This window comes from Aspergillus caelatus, assembly GCF_009193585.1.
Source record: "Aspergillus caelatus strain CBS 763.97 unplaced genomic scaffold BDV27scaffold_258, whole genome shotgun sequence".
NCBI classification, from domain to species: domain Eukaryota; kingdom Fungi; phylum Ascomycota; class Eurotiomycetes; order Eurotiales; family Aspergillaceae; genus Aspergillus; species Aspergillus caelatus.
Genome location: NW_022475521.1, coordinates 13,379 through 29,664, shown reverse-complemented (window position 1 = coordinate 29,664; position 16,286 = coordinate 13,379). Strand labels below are relative to the sequence as shown.

Below are 16,286 nucleotides of genomic sequence, written 5' to 3'. Positions count from 1 at the left end.
CCTGTGACCCAAGCGAACATGCCTGCTCAGCCTTGTGGCTCCGGTAGAGTTTATCTCACTTAGAGTTGATATTACATTCTATGTAGATCGGCTAAAGTGACGAACTATCATTACGTTTTCAGGTACGACCGTCACCCCTTGCATGAACCTTGCCATGTGTCTCGGCGAGTGAGGGGAGACGAAGGTCGATAACCAAGTAGAGTTTCCTCATTCCCCTTCATGAAACGTTGCCTATAACCGATAATCATTGCCATTATCCATGAGTGGTAACCCCCCCAACCAAAAAAAAAAAAACCTCTCCCGTTCGGCCGTAGGATAAGAGTCACCCCTAAGTAAACCAGCTGTCATCGAGCTCGTTCATATTCATCAAGCTATCGCCTTCCAGCATGCTAGGGTCTCCCACGTCTCCACTTCCAAAATTCTCATTATCCATGAACAAGTCATCGAAGCTAGATTCGCCCGGAGCCATAATATCTTCAGTGGTGTTGCCTTGTTGCCCTTCTGGGGCCCCGTTTTGGGCGGAAAATGCCTCGGTCTTCTGCAATTCTAGGTCGAACATATCCCCCCCAGTTGGGATGTTGGCCGTACCAGTCTCCAAACCAGGGACTTCAGCTATCGCGTTCCCACTTTGGTCAACCCCCTTCTCCTGCTCAGTGGCGCCAGTTGTATTTGTAGTACCAAGGTTGGATCCCGACAAGAAGTTCTCGTTCCCAAGGTCGTCATCCCCAAAGTCTAAGTTTAGATCGAAGTCATTCGCCCCACCAGTATCATCGAGAACTGAATCGAAATTGATCTCACTGGGCCCAGGCTGAGATTGATTGGGACCAACCGCAACAGATTCGGCTGGTTCCTCTTCTTTCACAAGGGTTTCACTAGTGTTCTGCTGACCGGCATCGACGCTTGTATGTGATTGCACGGCGTCAGCCCTGGATAGTTCTGATTGGACTTGACTTGTGTCAACTGCTGTTGCCTCCACCTGTGGCGCAGCTTCGGGGTCTTGTATGGTCTCTGATTGACTCATAACAACATCTTCGGCTGGTTGCAGTGCTGCCTTTTGGGCTGCAATCGCCTCGTAGTCCCTCTCCAGGAACGTCTTGGCAATGAACTAATGTTGGTCAGTAAGATCAGCGAACCATGTGTCTCCGTTGGTCTACGGAAGTGTAAAACACATACGATCTGCTCGGAAAGATTGTCCAGTGCACTTTGAAATTGCTCATGAGCAACAGGAAGTGAACGCTTGAGTTGGGCCCTGGATTGCGTAGAACCCCCTGATCGGAAAAAGCGGCCGGTTTCGATAAGCTGAGGAGGATCAGTGCTTTTGTGCTACAATAAACTTGTCCATGAGGGGCATTACCGTTTGATTAACCATTGCCGTTAAGACGGCCAGAGAATCTGGATTTGAAAGATCCGAAGTAGCCATAGCCACTGTGGCAGTATCGCGTCGTATTGGATATAATCTGCTAGAGGATGATGACTGGATGAAAGCAGAAGATACGAACTACTCAGGCTAAGGGGTTCCCTAAGGGGTTCTGTTAGTTGATCAAGCCAGGTCCACAGCTGACGCAAGTTGTAACAGGGGTCCCTGAAAACCTGGAATGAGACGGGAGATACATCAAACGCAGCAGCTCCAATAGCACTTCCGCGACACGGGAGTACCAGCTGAGGCAGGTACTAGGCACTACTGGTTTCTGAGACCACACGAGACCAATGGAAAGACCATGAGGAGTAGGCACTTTTGACGTTCTGCACAAAGGAGAAAGAATATCATTACCTACCACAAGAGCGGACCAAAAGACCCTGGGCTAATGTTTTCGAACGATAGGTCGAATTGATGAGCAGTGGAGGAATTAAGCGCTTTACCTGAATGGATTCAATGGAAAGCGACCCGTCAAGGGAGGACTAACGCAAAGGGGATTAGTGCGCCCCTCACCCCAAGCGGCTCTTGACCATCCAAACTCCTCGTTCTTTTCTCCATTCAGACTCCCGTCAAGTCAGATCATCGCAGCTTTTCTTTTCCCCTGTTTCCATTTCCATTTCATTTCATCTCTCACGCTGTCCATCGCACTTTTCGCTGGCGTCGAGACCTGAGTGATTGGGGTTTTCTTCCCTTTTTTTTTTTGCTTTCCTATCTCTTTTCTTTCCTATTTCTTTTTGCATCCATTTCCTCCAGCTCTCGTGTTTTATCCCCCCGAATCTTAAGCTTTTTTTCCACTTGTTTAACTTGTTGGGGAGAAAGCCGTGTTTTGAGTCGTCTGGATTCTAGCGCTTCTTCATCCGTCACGAAGCTGTTGCCTCACCCTTTCTCTAATTTCTTTTCTTTTTCCTGTCGTTATTTTTTGACGACTGCGCTTCCTTGTATGCTCCACTAATTTCCTTTTCCTTTTTCTCTCCCTTTTTTCCCTTTTCTTTTCCCTTCCCTTCCCTGTTTTGTCCTTTTGGTTCTTCTGGGCGTTAGATCCCCGCGTCGCTTTCCGCCTTTCGACCTTAAACCAATTCGGTGACTGCGTAACGTTCTGCATCGCCCCGTCCTCAAAAGATTCTCATCACTCACCCTCACCCATTAAGCGCTACCAACATTCATTGACTTGTGCATTATATTGTTTCAGTGATCAGTTTCCTTGTATATTGTGGCCTGTGACCTTGCAACAATGGCTGATAACGTACCCGCCCAAACTCCTTCGACTCTCCCTCCGCCTCCGCAGACCTCTGCTGCTCCAGGCCAGCAGTACGACGGGACTCAGGGCAACGGCCAGGCCAATCCTTCCCATATGCCGCCGCCCCCTCGCCCTCCGGTTGTGATTCCGCAGAATACCAATCCTATTCCCACGGCGATCACCTCTCCGATGTCTGGAAACATGATGTCCCCAACCAGCGCCGGCGGGTATGTGCGCCGGGCTGCCCCAGAGCCAAACAAGAGAGCTCTTTATGTTGGCGGTCTGGACCCCCGGGTCACTGAGGATATCTTGAAACAAATTTTTGAGACTACTGGACACGTTGTCAGCGTTAAGATCATTCCTGATAAGAACGTGAGTTCTGTGCGTCATCGGCATCTCTGTAAACCGCTCAAGGTACATCAACTTACGTACTAACTCCCGCAGAAGTTCAACAGTAAAGGATACAACTACGGCTTCGTTGAATTTGACGATCCTGGCGCTGCTGAACGAGCCATGCAAACTCTCAACGGGCGCCGCATTCATCAATCGGTATAGTCATTCGAGCCACCTATACGTTCTAGAACCATCTCTGACGGGATTTGCAGGAAATCCGTGTCAACTGGGCTTACCAGTCCAACAGCACGAACAAGGAAGACACCTCGAATCACTTCCACATTTTCGTTGGAGATCTGAGCAACGAAGTTAACGACGAAATCTTGCAACAGGCCTTCTCAGCCTTCGGTTCAGTTTCCGAGGCGCGTGTCATGTGGGATATGAAAACTGGTCGGTCCCGTGGTTATGGTTTTGTTGCCTTCCGCGACCGTGCGGACGCAGATAAAGCTTTGGGATCGATGGACGGCGAGTGGCTCGGGTCTCGTGCTATTCGCTGTAACTGGGCGAATCAGAAAGGACAGCCCTCCATTTCTCAGCAACAAGCGATGGCGGCCATGGGAATGACTCCGACAACGGCTTTCGGTCATCATCATTTTCCTACTCATGGCATTCAGAGCTACGATATGGTTGTCCAGCAAACCCCACAGTGGCAGACCACGTGCTATGTGGGTAACCTCACCCCTTACACCACGCAGAACGACCTTGTCCCGCTGTTCCAGAACTTTGGTTATGTTCTGGAAACTCGTCTTCAAGCAGATCGGGGATTTGCGTTCATCAAGATGGATAGTCACGAAAATGCCGCTATGGCTATCTGCCAGCTCAACGGGTACAATGTTAACGGGCGTCCCCTGAAGTGCAGCGTATGGTCTTCCCTACTTCTCGTAATTTGATGTCGTTTGGCTAACTGTCGTAGTGGGGTAAGGATCGTCCTCCTACTGGCCAGTTCGACAACTTCTCTGGTCAACAGGGCAATTCACCCTTTAACAACAGCCCAGCCCCGTATTTCCCTCAGTACGGCGGACCCGGTGGACCTATGACTCCTCAAGGTGAATTTGCTCCTATCCTTTATTAAACTTTCGGTTTTATGACTAACATCGTAAACCGTAGGTCCCAACCCGGCTGGAAGAGGCTGGGATCAGTCCGGAATGGGCGGTCAAAACTATGGCCAGGTCCCAGGAAATGCAGGCTATGGCCGCGGACAAGCTGCTCCTGCCTCTGGCTGGAACCAGGCCAACAACGCTAATTTTGGGAATGGCTTTGGAGGCTACCAAGCGTAGCCTATCGTCCAGTATACTTCGCTGCATGCCGGCCCTATCGAACGTTCCTCGGATGGACAATCGAGTATAAACAGGGCTGGCTGTGTCAACAACTTTGTTAAGAAGAGGCTCCTTCCTTCTCCCTTTCTACTTTTCTCCTCTCCTTTCCCTTCCCGTTTAATTTCTTCGTACTACCACATTGTTTCCATCTTTTATTTTTTACCGTGCTCCCTTTTTCATGATTGTCCCTTACTAAGTGGATTTCTAAGCGCATCTCCCATTCTCAAATGCTTCTCTTTGAAATGAAATTTGTGTGTTATCGTACACCCAATACCCCGAGTCCACTTCGTTGAGTCAATTTTCTCATGCTCTTTGCTTTCCATGAATGTGCGCTACTTTTATTAAGAGCTTCTTGGACTTTCGATTCAAGCGTTCTGCGGAATAAACTAAAAGTACCTATTCTTGTTTCCTTATGTCTCTGACCCCTATCTATTTTGGATTATTATTTCTTGATAAGTCGCTTTCTATGAGTTTGTATCGTATTCGTTTAGTATGTATGCCTGGCCTATGAATGGGCCCTTGCGTCTCTACGCTCACATGCCAAATTCCTCTTCTGGTTTGATAGCGGTCTTGCTTTCTCATCTATTCAGTGACCTTTCTCGTTTCAAGTTTATCAATACCTCGCTAACAAGCTTAACCTGTCCCCGGGATCCCGAGGCCCCTCTATGCGTTGCATCTCGTCAGTACTTTTTCTCATGCTTACTTTATGATACCATTCTTGAGACCATTGTTGTCCTCGTCCAGATTACGACTTGATGCCCTGGAGTTTCGGATATCTTTTCTCTTTTACTGCCTTGGATCAATTAGTTAGCAGACATATGACAGCTATCAGCAACAAGTACAATATTGAGAACGGCTGTTGTATGAATAATGACTTGATCTTTTTCTTCCACGGTAATTCTCTAAGAAGTAGCGGTTACCATCAGAATAGTTCTGTCCAGGAAAGTGCTGTCGAACGATTAGAATACATATATCGGCAATGGTTCGGATAACCTGACCGAATCCCATGGGTGAATAATACTTTAAAAGAAGGTACCGCCTCGGAGGCTCAGCTGGCTTGGCTCGGGCGCCGTCACTCCCCCCTTCGTCTCTCCATAACCATCTTGCTTGATGGAATCTGCCAACACCAACCACTGAAACGTACAATTCTAGAAACTTAAATCTGGATGTCGGTGGCTAATGGCCAGCTGAGCTAATAACGCCCAGCTTGCGCTAATGGAAGATGCAAGCGACAACAGCAGAGAGACACTATCGTTGGATAACGATGATCAGCTCTCCGGACGGACGCGCTCAGAGAGCGCAAGCAGCGGACACAAGCGCAACTCATCCGGCTCACTATTATCCAAACTTTCTTTCCTACGCATGATACAAGCGACTCATAACACCCCAGAGCGGGCTCATTCCGGCATCGACCGGGATGATAGCGATGGTTTTGGTTCCAGTGTACGGGGAGGCAGAGCAATGGCTAGCGCGCTACAGCAGCGAAGAACGCGAAGGAGGAGGGGCTCACTACGCAAAACCGCCCTACTAGGCACGCGATTCGAATATCGAGATAAAAAGGCCACACGAGCACCGATCGACATGCCACGGGGAGATATTATCGGACAACAGCAACAGCTTGCCACAGGCTCACGAATGCAACAACTGTTACCTGTCCCGGTTTCCCCGGACCAGAATATCGCACCCCACAGAAATACGGAACAAGATAATCGTCAGGATGATATGGCATGGGAAGGTTTCATGAATGCGTCGCCAAAGTCACTGGATCAATCCGCTCACCATCACCGGCAGAACCGCTCCCAAAATAGTATTCTTGGCGGAGAGATAACTACCGATGATGAGGATATTGTGTCTTTCCCTCGTGCGAAAAATACAAATGCCGCTGTTGCTGCAGCTGCAGGCCTACATCTTCAATCTGCTTCTTCGAGCTCGGATTCCTATTATGCGCTTTCGGCAGACTCAACGTACCGAGCTATGCATCGTACTAAATCTCCTCTTGCGACGCATGCGGTTGATATAACTAGTAGTCAGGATATGAACTGGGATTACTCAGAAACGGAGTGGTGGGGCTGGATTATCCTGATAGTGACATGGCTTGTTTTTGTCGTGGGAATGGGCAGTTGCTTTGGTGTCTGGAGCTGGGCTTGGGATGTTGGAGAAACTCCTTATGCGCCTCCCGAGCTTGAGGATGATCCGACACTCCCCATCATTGGGTATTATCCTGCTCTGATTATTTTGACGGCCGTTATGTCGTGGGTGTGGGTTGTAGTTGCATGGGTGGGTATGAAATATTTCAAGCATGCCAATATATCGGGTGACGATACATAATGTCTACCATACTTGTGTAATACCATTTCTTTTCCTTTTTTTTTTCTTTTTTCTTTTTTCTTTTTTGTCTTGTAATGTTTCAAACGCCACGATGCCAGACATAAAACTCAAGACACCCAATGTGAAAACCTAATTTCTAATTATAACCCCGAAGAGACCCCGTCAAGAAGGTTATGTGTGCTAAAATTAAATGATGTACCCCGTATCAGCGACAAGAATGAAGAATATCCCAACCCAATACCAACGCCAATGACCTCAATTGTTGGGTAATCATTAAGTCCAGCTTAATACCTTGAAGCATGCGAAAGCCCTCAATGTGAAATTGCACATTTGTTAGCGAACTCTAGTTGATGCTGGGCTAGTCCTCCGGCGTGATCGTCTACTCTAGCACCATTGACGCTAATTGTAGGAGCCTTCGACTCAGTGTTCTGAGGTTGGACTGTTGTACCAGGGGCCGTGCTAACGAGGCCCTTCGACACAGCATAGCAGGATGAGCGGTCCTGGTTCAAGTCCTCGCTGTAGAACTCATCCATGATGGGATGTAGAAGGACCGTCTGCTTATGTATAGTGACAACCGAGTTCGCGGGAACCGAAACCCAATTATCTATAGAAGTTAGCCCTCAATACTGTGGACTAAGTAGGATGTAACTCACGTCTCTCAAACGTAATCGGCTCACTTGCCACCAGGACAATGTCGGCTCCCTTATCGTGACGTTCCATCTTGAAGTGACCTTTGACCTTTCCTTCCTTCCATTTGGTACCTGATGAGAAGTACAAACTGGCAGGTTCATCCGTCTTGCTGCTGATATACCGCGTACAAACCACCGTATGGCCATCCGTCACGGCAAAATTGAGCAAGCTGCGGGTCTCAATACCAGAAACATTATGTCTCTTGGGTATATCCCGAATGAACTCATTGATCTTTGCAATAGTCTTAACCATCACCCGTCGCAGGAGCGCCTGCCCGAAGCCCTCTGGTCCGGGATCCGAGCTCGGATCAACGCCCTCCTTCTCCAAGAGGTCAAGGAACAACGCAAAGGCCCATTCGCTATCAGTGCCGCCTTTCACGCCCAGATACCAGCGATCCGCGAGCGAATCGCCCAGTGGCCGCTTGATATACTGCCAGCCACCAACATTACCGTTGTGCATCCACATCAACGTATTGTGTTGGAACGGGTGACAGTTGTTATCTGATAGAGCTCCTTCTGTGGTTGCGCGGACATGCGCGAAGATCAGATTGGAGCAAGTTTTGGATGCTAACCGCTCGAGATTCTCACAGTTCCAGGCTGGGAGTGTGGATGTGAAAATACATGGCTCTGGGCCGAGCTTCGGGTCCGTATAGAACCCTACTCCGAAGCCGTCGCCATTTACTGGACGGCGGTTGTCCTGTAATCAGCGAGTTAAATTATGTTTACTTATACAGGAAGGGCTGCATGAAGTCTCCAGGTTATGATTCATGTTGCTACTCACCAGTCTAAGACGGGAATCATATGATTGAGTCAGAATCGAATGACTGGGCTCTGTTACTAGTTTGCTGAGACGGATCTCATGTCGGCCCTTGTATACCTAGTGAAAATAGCGGTCAGTTGTATGACGCATAGATATAGTATAGATTGATTTACCAGAAAACGGCACATGACGGGAGAAGTGAAACCCTCTCTAGAGGAGCTTCTATGTTTGCGACCAGGAACTCAACGATAAAAACGTTTCCAAGAAAGGGATATAGCTACGTAGCCGGAGTACGGTGTAGTAGCAAATCTATTGCCCGGCGGCCGAAGTCGCACCTTCTGGAGAGGTTTAAATATGGGGTTTATTCCACGATTGACAAAGGTAAACCCCAGCAAACACTAAACAAATATAAAACAGCCGAAGTATAGAATTGATTCAATTCAATAAATACAAAGGATCTTCAGGAGTTATATATATAAAAATAAGTACGTCTGTGCTTCAGTAGTACCTAAAGCGTCAATGTCGCCATTTCATCCACACGTGACTCACACCGACTTTATACGGACGGCGAAGCGGCCATTGGCGCAGGTCACGAGGTTCTCCGTGCCGGGGTTCGCCTTCGCGTAGGACCGTTTGATGACATCCGATCATTTTGTGCTCTGCTATTGTCCGACGCACCAGCAACCTCAGTCTAGTGCCGTGGCTTCTAGCCCGGAGATGACCAATTTTATCCTTTCAATCCGCTTGATGTGTATGCGATTTCGGGAACCATGAGCGGGAGAATCCTCTCCCACCGTCTTGTTCCGCTCTTGCGGACGGGCTTTTTGGCCCGCCATGTTCATAACGCTGGTGCAAGAACCGGAGGTCTTCTACGTTCAGATGGCAGCGCCGCACTTCGAGGACGCGCCTGGCCTGTCGGTGCGAACTCGATTCATAATGTCCCCGCTGTGCGGGGGATCTCTTTTGCAAGGATCCTTCCGAAGCTGGCCCTAAAATTAGTGAAGGTGCCCGCTATGCTTGGAACGGCTACAGTAGCTGGGTTAGCTTATATTCAATATCAAACTACACGTACGTTTTTATCTTCCAATCATAAGACCTATCCATCTAACTTTCATGACTACTATAGAGGCAGGAAACTATGCTATTGACGTGTTGAAACGCGCGGGGGAATCGGCCGGTGACGCTGCTTCATCCATTTTCTCCGAAATCCAAAATGTGGCCGAACAGACACAGCGTGGCTGGCAAAGGACTACAGATAGCGTGGAAGTCCCTGAATGGTTGCAAAACGTTCTAGGTTTCAGTGAGGGTTCCCAAAACGACGGTTCCGGGGGAGGGCAACCCCCAAGAGAAAGCCGGGCCGGTGCTGCTGCAGCTGCTGGAGCGGCAGCTGTAGGGTACGACCAAGATGACGAGCACGCCCGATTGACCAGGAATGCGGAAGACGACCAGATGATGCTTCTTACTCGTAAAATGATCGAGATCAGGAACATACTTCAAGCCGTTGGTCAATCCAACACACTCACATTGCCATCGATTGTGGTCATTGGTTCACAGTCATCCGGCAAAAGCTCCGTTCTCGAAGCCATCGTCGGACATGAATTTCTTCCCAAAGGCTCGAATATGGTTACCCGGCGGCCGATCGAACTTACTTTAGTCAATACTCCCCACGCACAAGCAGAATATGGAGAATTTCCAGCCCTCGGTCTAGGAAAGATAACCGACTTTTCTTCGATTCAACGCACCTTAACCGACCTTAACTTGGCAGTCCCTGAGAGGGAATGTGTCAGTGACGACCCGATTCAACTTACCATCTATTCTCCTAATGTTCCCGATCTTTCCCTCATTGATCTCCCAGGCTATATCCAGGTTTCCGGTCAAGGTCAACCTCCGCAGTTGAAGCAAAAGATCTCTGATCTATGTGACAAGTACATCCAAGCGCCAAATGTTATCTTAGCTATATCTGCGGCAGATGTTGATCTTGCCAATTCGACAGCATTGAGAGCAAGTCGCAGGGTAGACCCTAGGGGTGAAAGGACCATCGGTGTCATCACAAAGATGGACCTTGTTGACCCGGAACGTGGCTATAGCATTCTTACTGATAAGAAATACCCCCTTCGCCTGGGCTACGTGGGTGTGGTCTCGCGAATCCCCCAGACGACCGCTCTGTTTTCCTCTCGGGGAAGTGGCAACATCACGAGCGCGATCATCAAGAATGAAAATGCCTATTTCTCTTCTCATCCATCTGAGTTTGGGCCTCAGTCAGAGGTGTCGGTTGGCGTTGGAACCTTGCGAACCAAACTTATGCATGTTCTTGAACAGACGATGGCATCTAGCCTAGCGGGTACTAGGGACGCTATCAGCCAGGAACTGGAAGAAGCGACGTACGAGTTCAAGGTTCAATATAATGATCGTCCGCTGAGCGCAGAGTCGTATCTCGCCGAGAGCCTGGACAGCTTCAAGCACTCCTTCAAGGCATTCGCGGAAAACTTTGGCCGTCCTCAAGTGCGTGAGATGCTGAAAAATGAGCTTGATCAACGCGTCATGGACATCCTCGCTCAGAGATATTGGAACAAGCCAATTGACGACTTGAATCCTCCGATGGTTGAGTTGGACCCCCTCATTGACCTTCCCAAGGCCGATCCGGAGTCAATGTATTGGCACCGCAAGCTCGACGCGTCGACTTCTTCTTTGACCAAACTGGGAATCGGCAGGCTTGCTACGACTGTTGTTGCGAATGCAATCCAGAACCATGTTGAGTCATTGTTGGCCAACTCTACCTTCGCCTCTCACCCATATGCTCAAAAGCAGATCGTGGATGCTTGCAGTAGCATCCTGAATGATCGATTCTTCAGCACTAGCGATCAAGTCGAGAACTGCATCAAGCCTTATAAATACGAAATTGAAGTTGAAGATCCAGAGTGGGCGAAGGGAAGGGAAAACATAACAAGAGTGCTTAAGGAGGAGCTCAAGGCGTGTGAAGCGGCTTTGAAACGTGTCGAGGACTCCGTTGGTAGGAGAAAGATCAAGGATGTGATGTCATTTATAGACAAGGTCAGGAAAGGCGAAGTGGTCTTGGAAGGCGACGGCGCTGGTGGTGCAGGTGGATTCAGTTCTGCCCTCCTAGCCACAGGTATGTCTACGTCCCCTATGCTACCAATATATACTTGAATCTAATCAAAAATAGGTCGTGAAAGCGCCTTCCTGCGCGATCGGGCTGATCTCCTCAAGATGAGACTTCTCGCCGTCCGCTCCAAGCAATGTTCCAGCAAGAAGAACAAGTACTACTGCCCCGAAGTCTTCCTCGACGTCGTCGCAGACAAGCTCACCTCAACCGCGGTACTATTCCTCAACGTCGAGCTCCTGTCAGAGTTCTACTACAACTTTCCCAGAGAACTAGACATGAGACTAGGCCGTCACCTCTCCGACGCAGAAGTAGAACGCTTCGCCCGCGAGGACCCTCGCATCCGGAGACATCTCGACGTGATCAAGAAGAAGGAACTCCTCGAACTAGCCCTGCAAAAAATCGAAAGCATCCGCCAGTTGGACGGTCGCAGCAAACATAGAAACGCCGACCGCCCTCTGTCCAAAGAGCAGAGAAACCGTGGCTGGAACCTGTTCTAATTGAATAGACCCCTTCCTCCACTACCTACTTACTACTTCGCTCCCTCTCCATCCTTCCTTTCATAGCTCCCGACACATTATATTCTCTTCGCCTTCTCTCTCTCTACCCCTCTTACTTAGCTTCCTGTATACCATACCACCAATAGGGTCTGTTTATAGCTCAAGAATCACTTCAGGATAGGCGTTAGCACAGCGAGTGCTTGGTTTATTCATTCTTTTATTGTACCTCTCTCCCTTATCAGAAGTTCATGTGAAACATTATCTTGCATCGATAGAAATATCTACCTTCTACATAATGCAAACCTACAACCTAGCTCAAGATGACAAACTTCAACAATTAAAAGAGCAGTAATTCATAAAACACCAAACGATTTCCAAACGCAATGGAAAGAACCGTATTTATACAATATAATAATACACATCCCTAACCACGATATATGTCAACGATTTAAAGATAGGAAAAATTAAAGGAGATAAAAAAAGATGAACAAAGGAAAGAATATAGAATGATTATGGCCAAATCTAACAAATCTAAATAAACAGTAACCCCACAACCGGTCTATCTAATTCGTACACAGAGATAAAGATTAATGCTTTTTGTTCTTCTCTTTCTTTTTTCGTCTCCAGCATGCCTTGGTTATTATCCTTCAAGGCGGGTCCCGTGGGGATATCAAGTGGGACCTTCTAGACAGATGTGGAAAGAGGGAGATGGGCATTGGCGGAGTGGATGATGAGTGTCCCATTCATTTACAATGGGGAGGAGATAAAGAAACGAGAAAAGAGAGATGGTAAAGGGTCATGTGAACGGGCATCAAAGGTAGAACGGTAGAATAAACGGGGAAAAAAAGAATTGTCGCTCCGAAATCGTAGACGTAGCATATCTGCTGTTTTTGGTGATACAGTTGGTTCCAAATCTATTTTTGCGAGATTGATTTACTCCCGAGAGACGTCACGGCCGAACATCTTAGCCTTGATCCAGTCGACGGCGACCAGGACACGGTTACGAGCTATTTCGTGTGTTAGCATGGGTACATTGTTGTTCAGGTATGTGCAAGGGGTCACTTACTGCTGAAGCACATGCTCAGATAAGCGCTGCGCCAGAAAAGGTAGGTCATGGTACCACCGCTTGCGATATTGCCGCTCAGCCAGCTGATGTCTGCAACCGCACGCTCCTTTCCAATGTAAGCCAGACTTCCCTGGTGGGAGTACTGGAAGGGGCCAATCTGCTTGGTCCTGCGCAATTGCTTCTGGCGTTCGCGGATCTCATCGAAGATCTGGTTGCGCTCTTCAGGGCTCTTGGCCTGTGCTTGAGACTCCGACAGCCGCTTCAGGTCATCCTCGATCGCCTCGGTCTTAGCCATAGTGTTGAAGAGACGAGCAAGGAAAGCACCCTCCTGGCCAGCAACCTGAGCAGTGGGGGCATAGTTGGTGATGGCGCAGTCACCGACGGCCCAAACGTTCTCCGCACCGTTGACGACAAGGTATTCGTTAACAGCAAGACCACGGCGCGAGTTCTTCTGGGCGGGGAGCTGGCTCATAAGGTCCCGGACAACAGGGCGGACGGCGTTACCGGTAGCCCAGACCAAGAGGCCGTAGGGGATGGTTTCAAGTTCCTTGGTTCCATCAGGCTTAGTGACCTCAGCCTCGATGTACTTATCAGTCACGTTCTTGACCATGGTCTTGGTGCGGATGGTGATAGCTTCCTCCTTGAAGGTCGACTCGGTGTAGTCAATCAGTTGCTTGGAGAACATGGGAAGCACGTTGGGAAGAGCCTCAACGAGGGTGACCTTGAAGTTCTCCTTGATCTCAGGAACCCACTTCTTAAGATCCTCCTCGAAGAAGTCCTGGATCTCACCAGCGAACTCAACACCAGTGGGGCCACCACCGACAACAACCATGTGCAAAAGACGCTTGATCTCATCCTCAGTCTGGTCCTTGAAGATAGCCGTCTCGACACAGTCCATGATACGCGTACGGATCTTCTGGGCATCTCCGACCTCCTTCAGGAAGCAAGAGTGCTCCTTGACACCCTTAATGCCTATTAAATGAGCAGTCAGTGTTGGTTCCTTCGCTGGGGCTAATCTAGGTTACATACCGAAGGTTGCATTCTCAGCACCGACACCAACAACAAGCATGTCGAAAGGCACCTCAGTCTTGGAGATGTCACCTTTGATCTCGGAGTCGTCGCTAATGTACACGACACGCTTCTCGTAGTCGATCTTGGTCGCCTCGGCTTCGTAGAACTTGACGTAGGCATTCTTCTGGCGAGTGATGTTACGGATCGGCTCCATAATCGAGCGATGTTCGACCAAACCCGTGGTGCAAGAAGGCAACAGAGGGGTGAAAAGGAAGTAGTTACGGGGGGAGATGACGACGACATTGTAGTTCTCGGTATCCAGCTTCTTCAGAAGAGAAACAGAGCCCCATCCGGTACCTGCGCGGGGTTAATCGCATGTCCACATTGGGTGACCATATCAATGGTGAAGAAACAGGGTTTGAGGTAACCTACCCAGGATCACCAGGGTCTTCTTAGTAGGATCGGGCCCAATCTGCTCAATTGGATGACGGAGTTCATAGACGCTATACGCCACATAACCAGTGAGGCCGAGACCGGAGAGCAAGGTCAAGCGCCAGGCCCAGCGCAAGAACCTGAATCCTTTCTTGGGCTTCGGTGCGGGCGCGGCGTCAGCGTAAGAGCGGCGAGCAGTGCGCTGAACAGACTGCTGGGAGAAACCGCTGGATCTCAAGGGACGAGCGGAGCGAAGGGCATGAGGGCGCGTCGAGAGCGACCTGCGCGACAGCGACGACATGACCGATGGCGTAGCCATCTTAGACCGGATAGCAAGCGCACTTCCAACCATTGTCGGTTGTGGTCGCCCAAAATGGGGGAGGAGTGGAGAGGGAGAGGAGAGTTGAGAGGAGAGAGAAAGAGAAAGAATCTGGAAATTGATTTGGATTCCAATTGACAATTGAGTCAAATCAATTTCGTCAAACTAATAAAAAAAAAAAAAAGTTTTCGGAGGCGCTGGATCAGTGACGCGATAAGAAATTAGCTGTTTTGGGCGAATCGGTGTGTCAATGACTTGTACGCCTTGGAGCCTTGGAAGTTGGGTGTCTTTTCGACTCTTTCCAAGTTCCGCCGGGCTTATGCCTTCCCAATCAGGAGCTTTTCCGCGTCCTGTGAATGGGGCAAAAAAACTGGGTCCAAGGGAATTGCAGCCTGAGGATGCCGCCGGGCCAGACGCCCTCCCGATCAACTGGGTCCAGTTCCGATCCTAAATTTTTATTTTTTTTTCTATTTTTTTTTTTTTTTTTACACTCTTCCCTCTGGGATAATCGATTTTCCTGCAGGGTGTTGGAGAATGAGGGGGAACTTTCTGCTCGTGAGGAGAAGCACTCGAGAGTCGACACGCCTTGTGAGGGGAAAATTATCTGCAATGGAGATCCTACAGTGGGTATGAAGCTCTCTTATAACCAGTTCCCTACGCGGAAATGATGGATTCTCAACAAGGGTTCTTCCGTCCTTCTAGACCTTAACCGCCTGCACGTATGGACAGGGATTCTTATCTCAATGACGAACTGTAGTTACTATACGGAGTACTCCGTACCTACAATATATGCCGAGTATGTACTCGGTGCATCGGTGTATGTATGTATAATGTCGCATAACATACCTAGCTATCGGCATATGACTCAAACGTCTACCATCTTCCACTTCCTTAACCATTGATAATAATGTCGCGATCCACCCAATCCCACGTTCTCCTCATCAGCTATCCGAGCGTTCCCTTACGGTATCTCCTAAATTTCCTATTTAGGCGCATCCGCAATGTGCCCAATGCCAGCTGACTCAGAACTCATACCGCTGACGGTCCTTCCCGAGAACCAGCCGGGTTCACCCGCATCTAGACCTTCCCAGCTCCTTTTAACTAGACATCGAACAAATTCCGGATGAAAAGCGCCGTAAGAATCCGGGGAAACAGATCCACTCTCTAATCTTAGCTCCTCTACGTCCTTTCGTGGCGACTGCTTATTGATTTAGACTCTTTTCTGGAGCCTATCAACCCGAGTGGTCTGTGTAGCTCATACGTTTGACTCAAATCGATGTTTGGAGTGGCCAGTAACTTAACTCTACTCAGAGCAAACTCGGCATTGGTCCTATGTCCAATGTGACCTGTCAGGAGAGGAGGCCTCTCTCTCGCTTCAGTAACTTTCGGTGTTAGATCCTCAACCCGTCTGGCCACGTCAGGGTCCAGTCTAGACCAGTATGCTCCTTTGGGTGAGTGTATTCGAATATCAATGTGCATATGCTTTCAATCATTTCGGGTCTTAGCAATCATGCCATGAATATGAGGGAATTCTGTTCTTCCTGTGTCTTCCGGTTGGAGCGAGAAGACATTGCATGTGGCTAGCACATGATATCGGGCCGGGGAGCTCGAGTTTTGGAGAGACATGTAAATAGGATATTTTCATTATATCCATGTCTTTACTGTTTAGAAATGCTTGGCAATCGATGGTTAAACAG

The 16,286-nt window shown here is 48.9% G+C and overlaps 7 protein-coding genes across 7 annotated transcripts; 4 read left to right on the top strand and 3 right to left on the bottom strand.

Annotated features, from left to right (window-relative positions):
* Window positions 1–313: 313 nt before the first annotated feature.
* BDV27DRAFT_135956 (uncharacterized protein) lies at window positions 314–1,959 on the bottom strand. The gene is made up of 4 exons (XM_032068663.1): window positions 1,776–1,959; window positions 1,355–1,519; window positions 1,174–1,299; window positions 314–1,105 (listed from the first exon to the last, which is right to left on the bottom strand). The coding sequence occupies exons 2-4, from the start codon at window positions 1,418–1,420 to the stop codon at window positions 329–331; spliced, it is 969 nt and encodes a 322-aa protein (XP_031922605.1). The 5' UTR covers window positions 1,421–1,519; window positions 1,776–1,959; the 3' UTR covers window positions 314–328.
* A 550-nt stretch (window positions 1,960–2,509) lies between these two features.
* On the top strand, window positions 2,510–4,373 carry BDV27DRAFT_53029 (nuclear and cytoplasmic polyadenylated RNA-binding protein pub1). The gene is made up of 5 exons (XM_032076867.1): window positions 2,510–3,026; window positions 3,099–3,203; window positions 3,260–3,907; window positions 3,961–4,093; window positions 4,155–4,373. The coding sequence occupies exons 1-5, from the start codon at window positions 2,649–2,651 to the stop codon at window positions 4,322–4,324; spliced, it is 1,434 nt and encodes a 477-aa protein (XP_031922604.1). The 5' UTR covers window positions 2,510–2,648; the 3' UTR covers window positions 4,325–4,373.
* Window positions 4,374–4,716: 343 nt separating this feature from the next.
* On the top strand, window positions 4,717–5,155 carry BDV27DRAFT_53025 (uncharacterized protein). The gene has a single exon (XM_032076866.1). It carries the CDS (start codon window positions 4,856–4,858, stop codon window positions 5,117–5,119), a length of 264 nt encoding a protein of 87 aa, XP_031922603.1. The 5' UTR covers window positions 4,717–4,855; the 3' UTR covers window positions 5,120–5,155.
* A 296-nt stretch (window positions 5,156–5,451) lies between these two features.
* BDV27DRAFT_135951 (PIG-Y family protein) lies at window positions 5,452–6,732 on the top strand. The gene has a single exon (XM_032068662.1). It carries the CDS (start codon window positions 5,579–5,581, stop codon window positions 6,689–6,691), a length of 1,113 nt encoding a protein of 370 aa, XP_031922602.1. The 5' UTR covers window positions 5,452–5,578; the 3' UTR covers window positions 6,692–6,732.
* Window positions 6,733–6,767: 35 nt separating this feature from the next.
* On the bottom strand, window positions 6,768–8,609 carry BDV27DRAFT_135950 (glutamine amidotransferase subunit DUG3). Its single transcript, XM_032068661.1, has 4 exons — window positions 8,314–8,609; window positions 8,162–8,257; window positions 7,345–8,077; window positions 6,768–7,295 (listed from the first exon to the last, which is right to left on the bottom strand). The coding sequence occupies exons 1-4, from the start codon at window positions 8,326–8,328 to the stop codon at window positions 7,003–7,005; spliced, it is 1,137 nt and encodes a 378-aa protein (XP_031922601.1). The 5' UTR covers window positions 8,329–8,609; the 3' UTR covers window positions 6,768–7,002.
* Window positions 8,610–8,910: 301 nt separating this feature from the next.
* BDV27DRAFT_162547 (dynamin-related GTPase MGM1) lies at window positions 8,911–11,761 on the top strand (the record flags this gene model as incomplete). The annotated part of the gene is made up of 3 exons (XM_032073411.1): window positions 8,911–9,208; window positions 9,267–11,270; window positions 11,325–11,761. The coding sequence occupies 3 exons, from the start codon at window positions 8,911–8,913 to the stop codon at window positions 11,759–11,761; spliced, it is 2,739 nt and encodes a 912-aa protein (XP_031922600.1).
* Window positions 11,762–12,694: 933 nt separating this feature from the next.
* On the bottom strand, window positions 12,695–14,589 carry BDV27DRAFT_149504 (alternative NADH-dehydrogenase; the record flags this gene model as incomplete). The annotated part of the gene is made up of 4 exons (XM_032071063.1): window positions 12,695–12,768; window positions 12,828–13,799; window positions 13,857–14,195; window positions 14,271–14,589. 4 exons carry the CDS (start codon window positions 14,587–14,589, stop codon window positions 12,695–12,697), a joined length of 1,704 nt encoding a protein of 567 aa, XP_031922599.1.
* Window positions 14,590–16,286: the final 1,697 nt, after the last annotated feature.

What these genes read in the sequence shown, in the direction of transcription:
- BDV27DRAFT_135956 (XM_032068663.1), bottom strand. Translation starts at nt 1,420, where the DNA reads ATGGCTACTTCGGATCTTTCAAATCCAGATTCTCTGGCCGTCTTAACG. An exon ending in CGGCAATGGTTAATCAAACG is followed by an intron (nt 1,300 to 1,354) that starts GTAATGCCCCTC and finishes GATCCTCCTCAG; the next exon opens with CTTATCGAAACCGGCCGCTT. An exon ending in ACAATCTTTCCGAGCAGATC is followed by an intron (nt 1,106 to 1,173) that starts GTATGTGTTTTA and finishes GACCAACATTAG; the next exon opens with TTCATTGCCAAGACGTTCCT.
- BDV27DRAFT_53029 (XM_032076867.1), top strand. Translation starts at nt 2,649, where the DNA reads ATGGCTGATAACGTACCCGCCCAAACTCCTTCGACTCTCCCTCCGCCT. An exon ending in AGATCATTCCTGATAAGAAC is followed by an intron (nt 3,027 to 3,098) that starts GTGAGTTCTGTG and finishes TAACTCCCGCAG; the next exon opens with AAGTTCAACAGTAAAGGATA. An exon ending in GGCGCCGCATTCATCAATCG is followed by an intron (nt 3,204 to 3,259) that starts GTATAGTCATTC and finishes CGGGATTTGCAG; the next exon opens with GAAATCCGTGTCAACTGGGC.
- BDV27DRAFT_53025 (XM_032076866.1), top strand. Translation starts at nt 4,856, where the DNA reads ATGTATGCCTGGCCTATGAATGGGCCCTTGCGTCTCTACGCTCACATG.
- BDV27DRAFT_135951 (XM_032068662.1), top strand. Translation starts at nt 5,579, where the DNA reads ATGGAAGATGCAAGCGACAACAGCAGAGAGACACTATCGTTGGATAAC.
- BDV27DRAFT_135950 (XM_032068661.1), bottom strand. An exon ending in ATGATTCCCGTCTTAGACTG is followed by an intron (nt 8,078 to 8,161) that starts GTGAGTAGCAAC and finishes CGCTGATTACAG; the next exon opens with GACAACCGCCGTCCAGTAAA. An exon ending in GCCGATTACGTTTGAGAGAC is followed by an intron (nt 7,296 to 7,344) that starts GTGAGTTACATC and finishes TAACTTCTATAG; the next exon opens with ATAATTGGGTTTCGGTTCCC.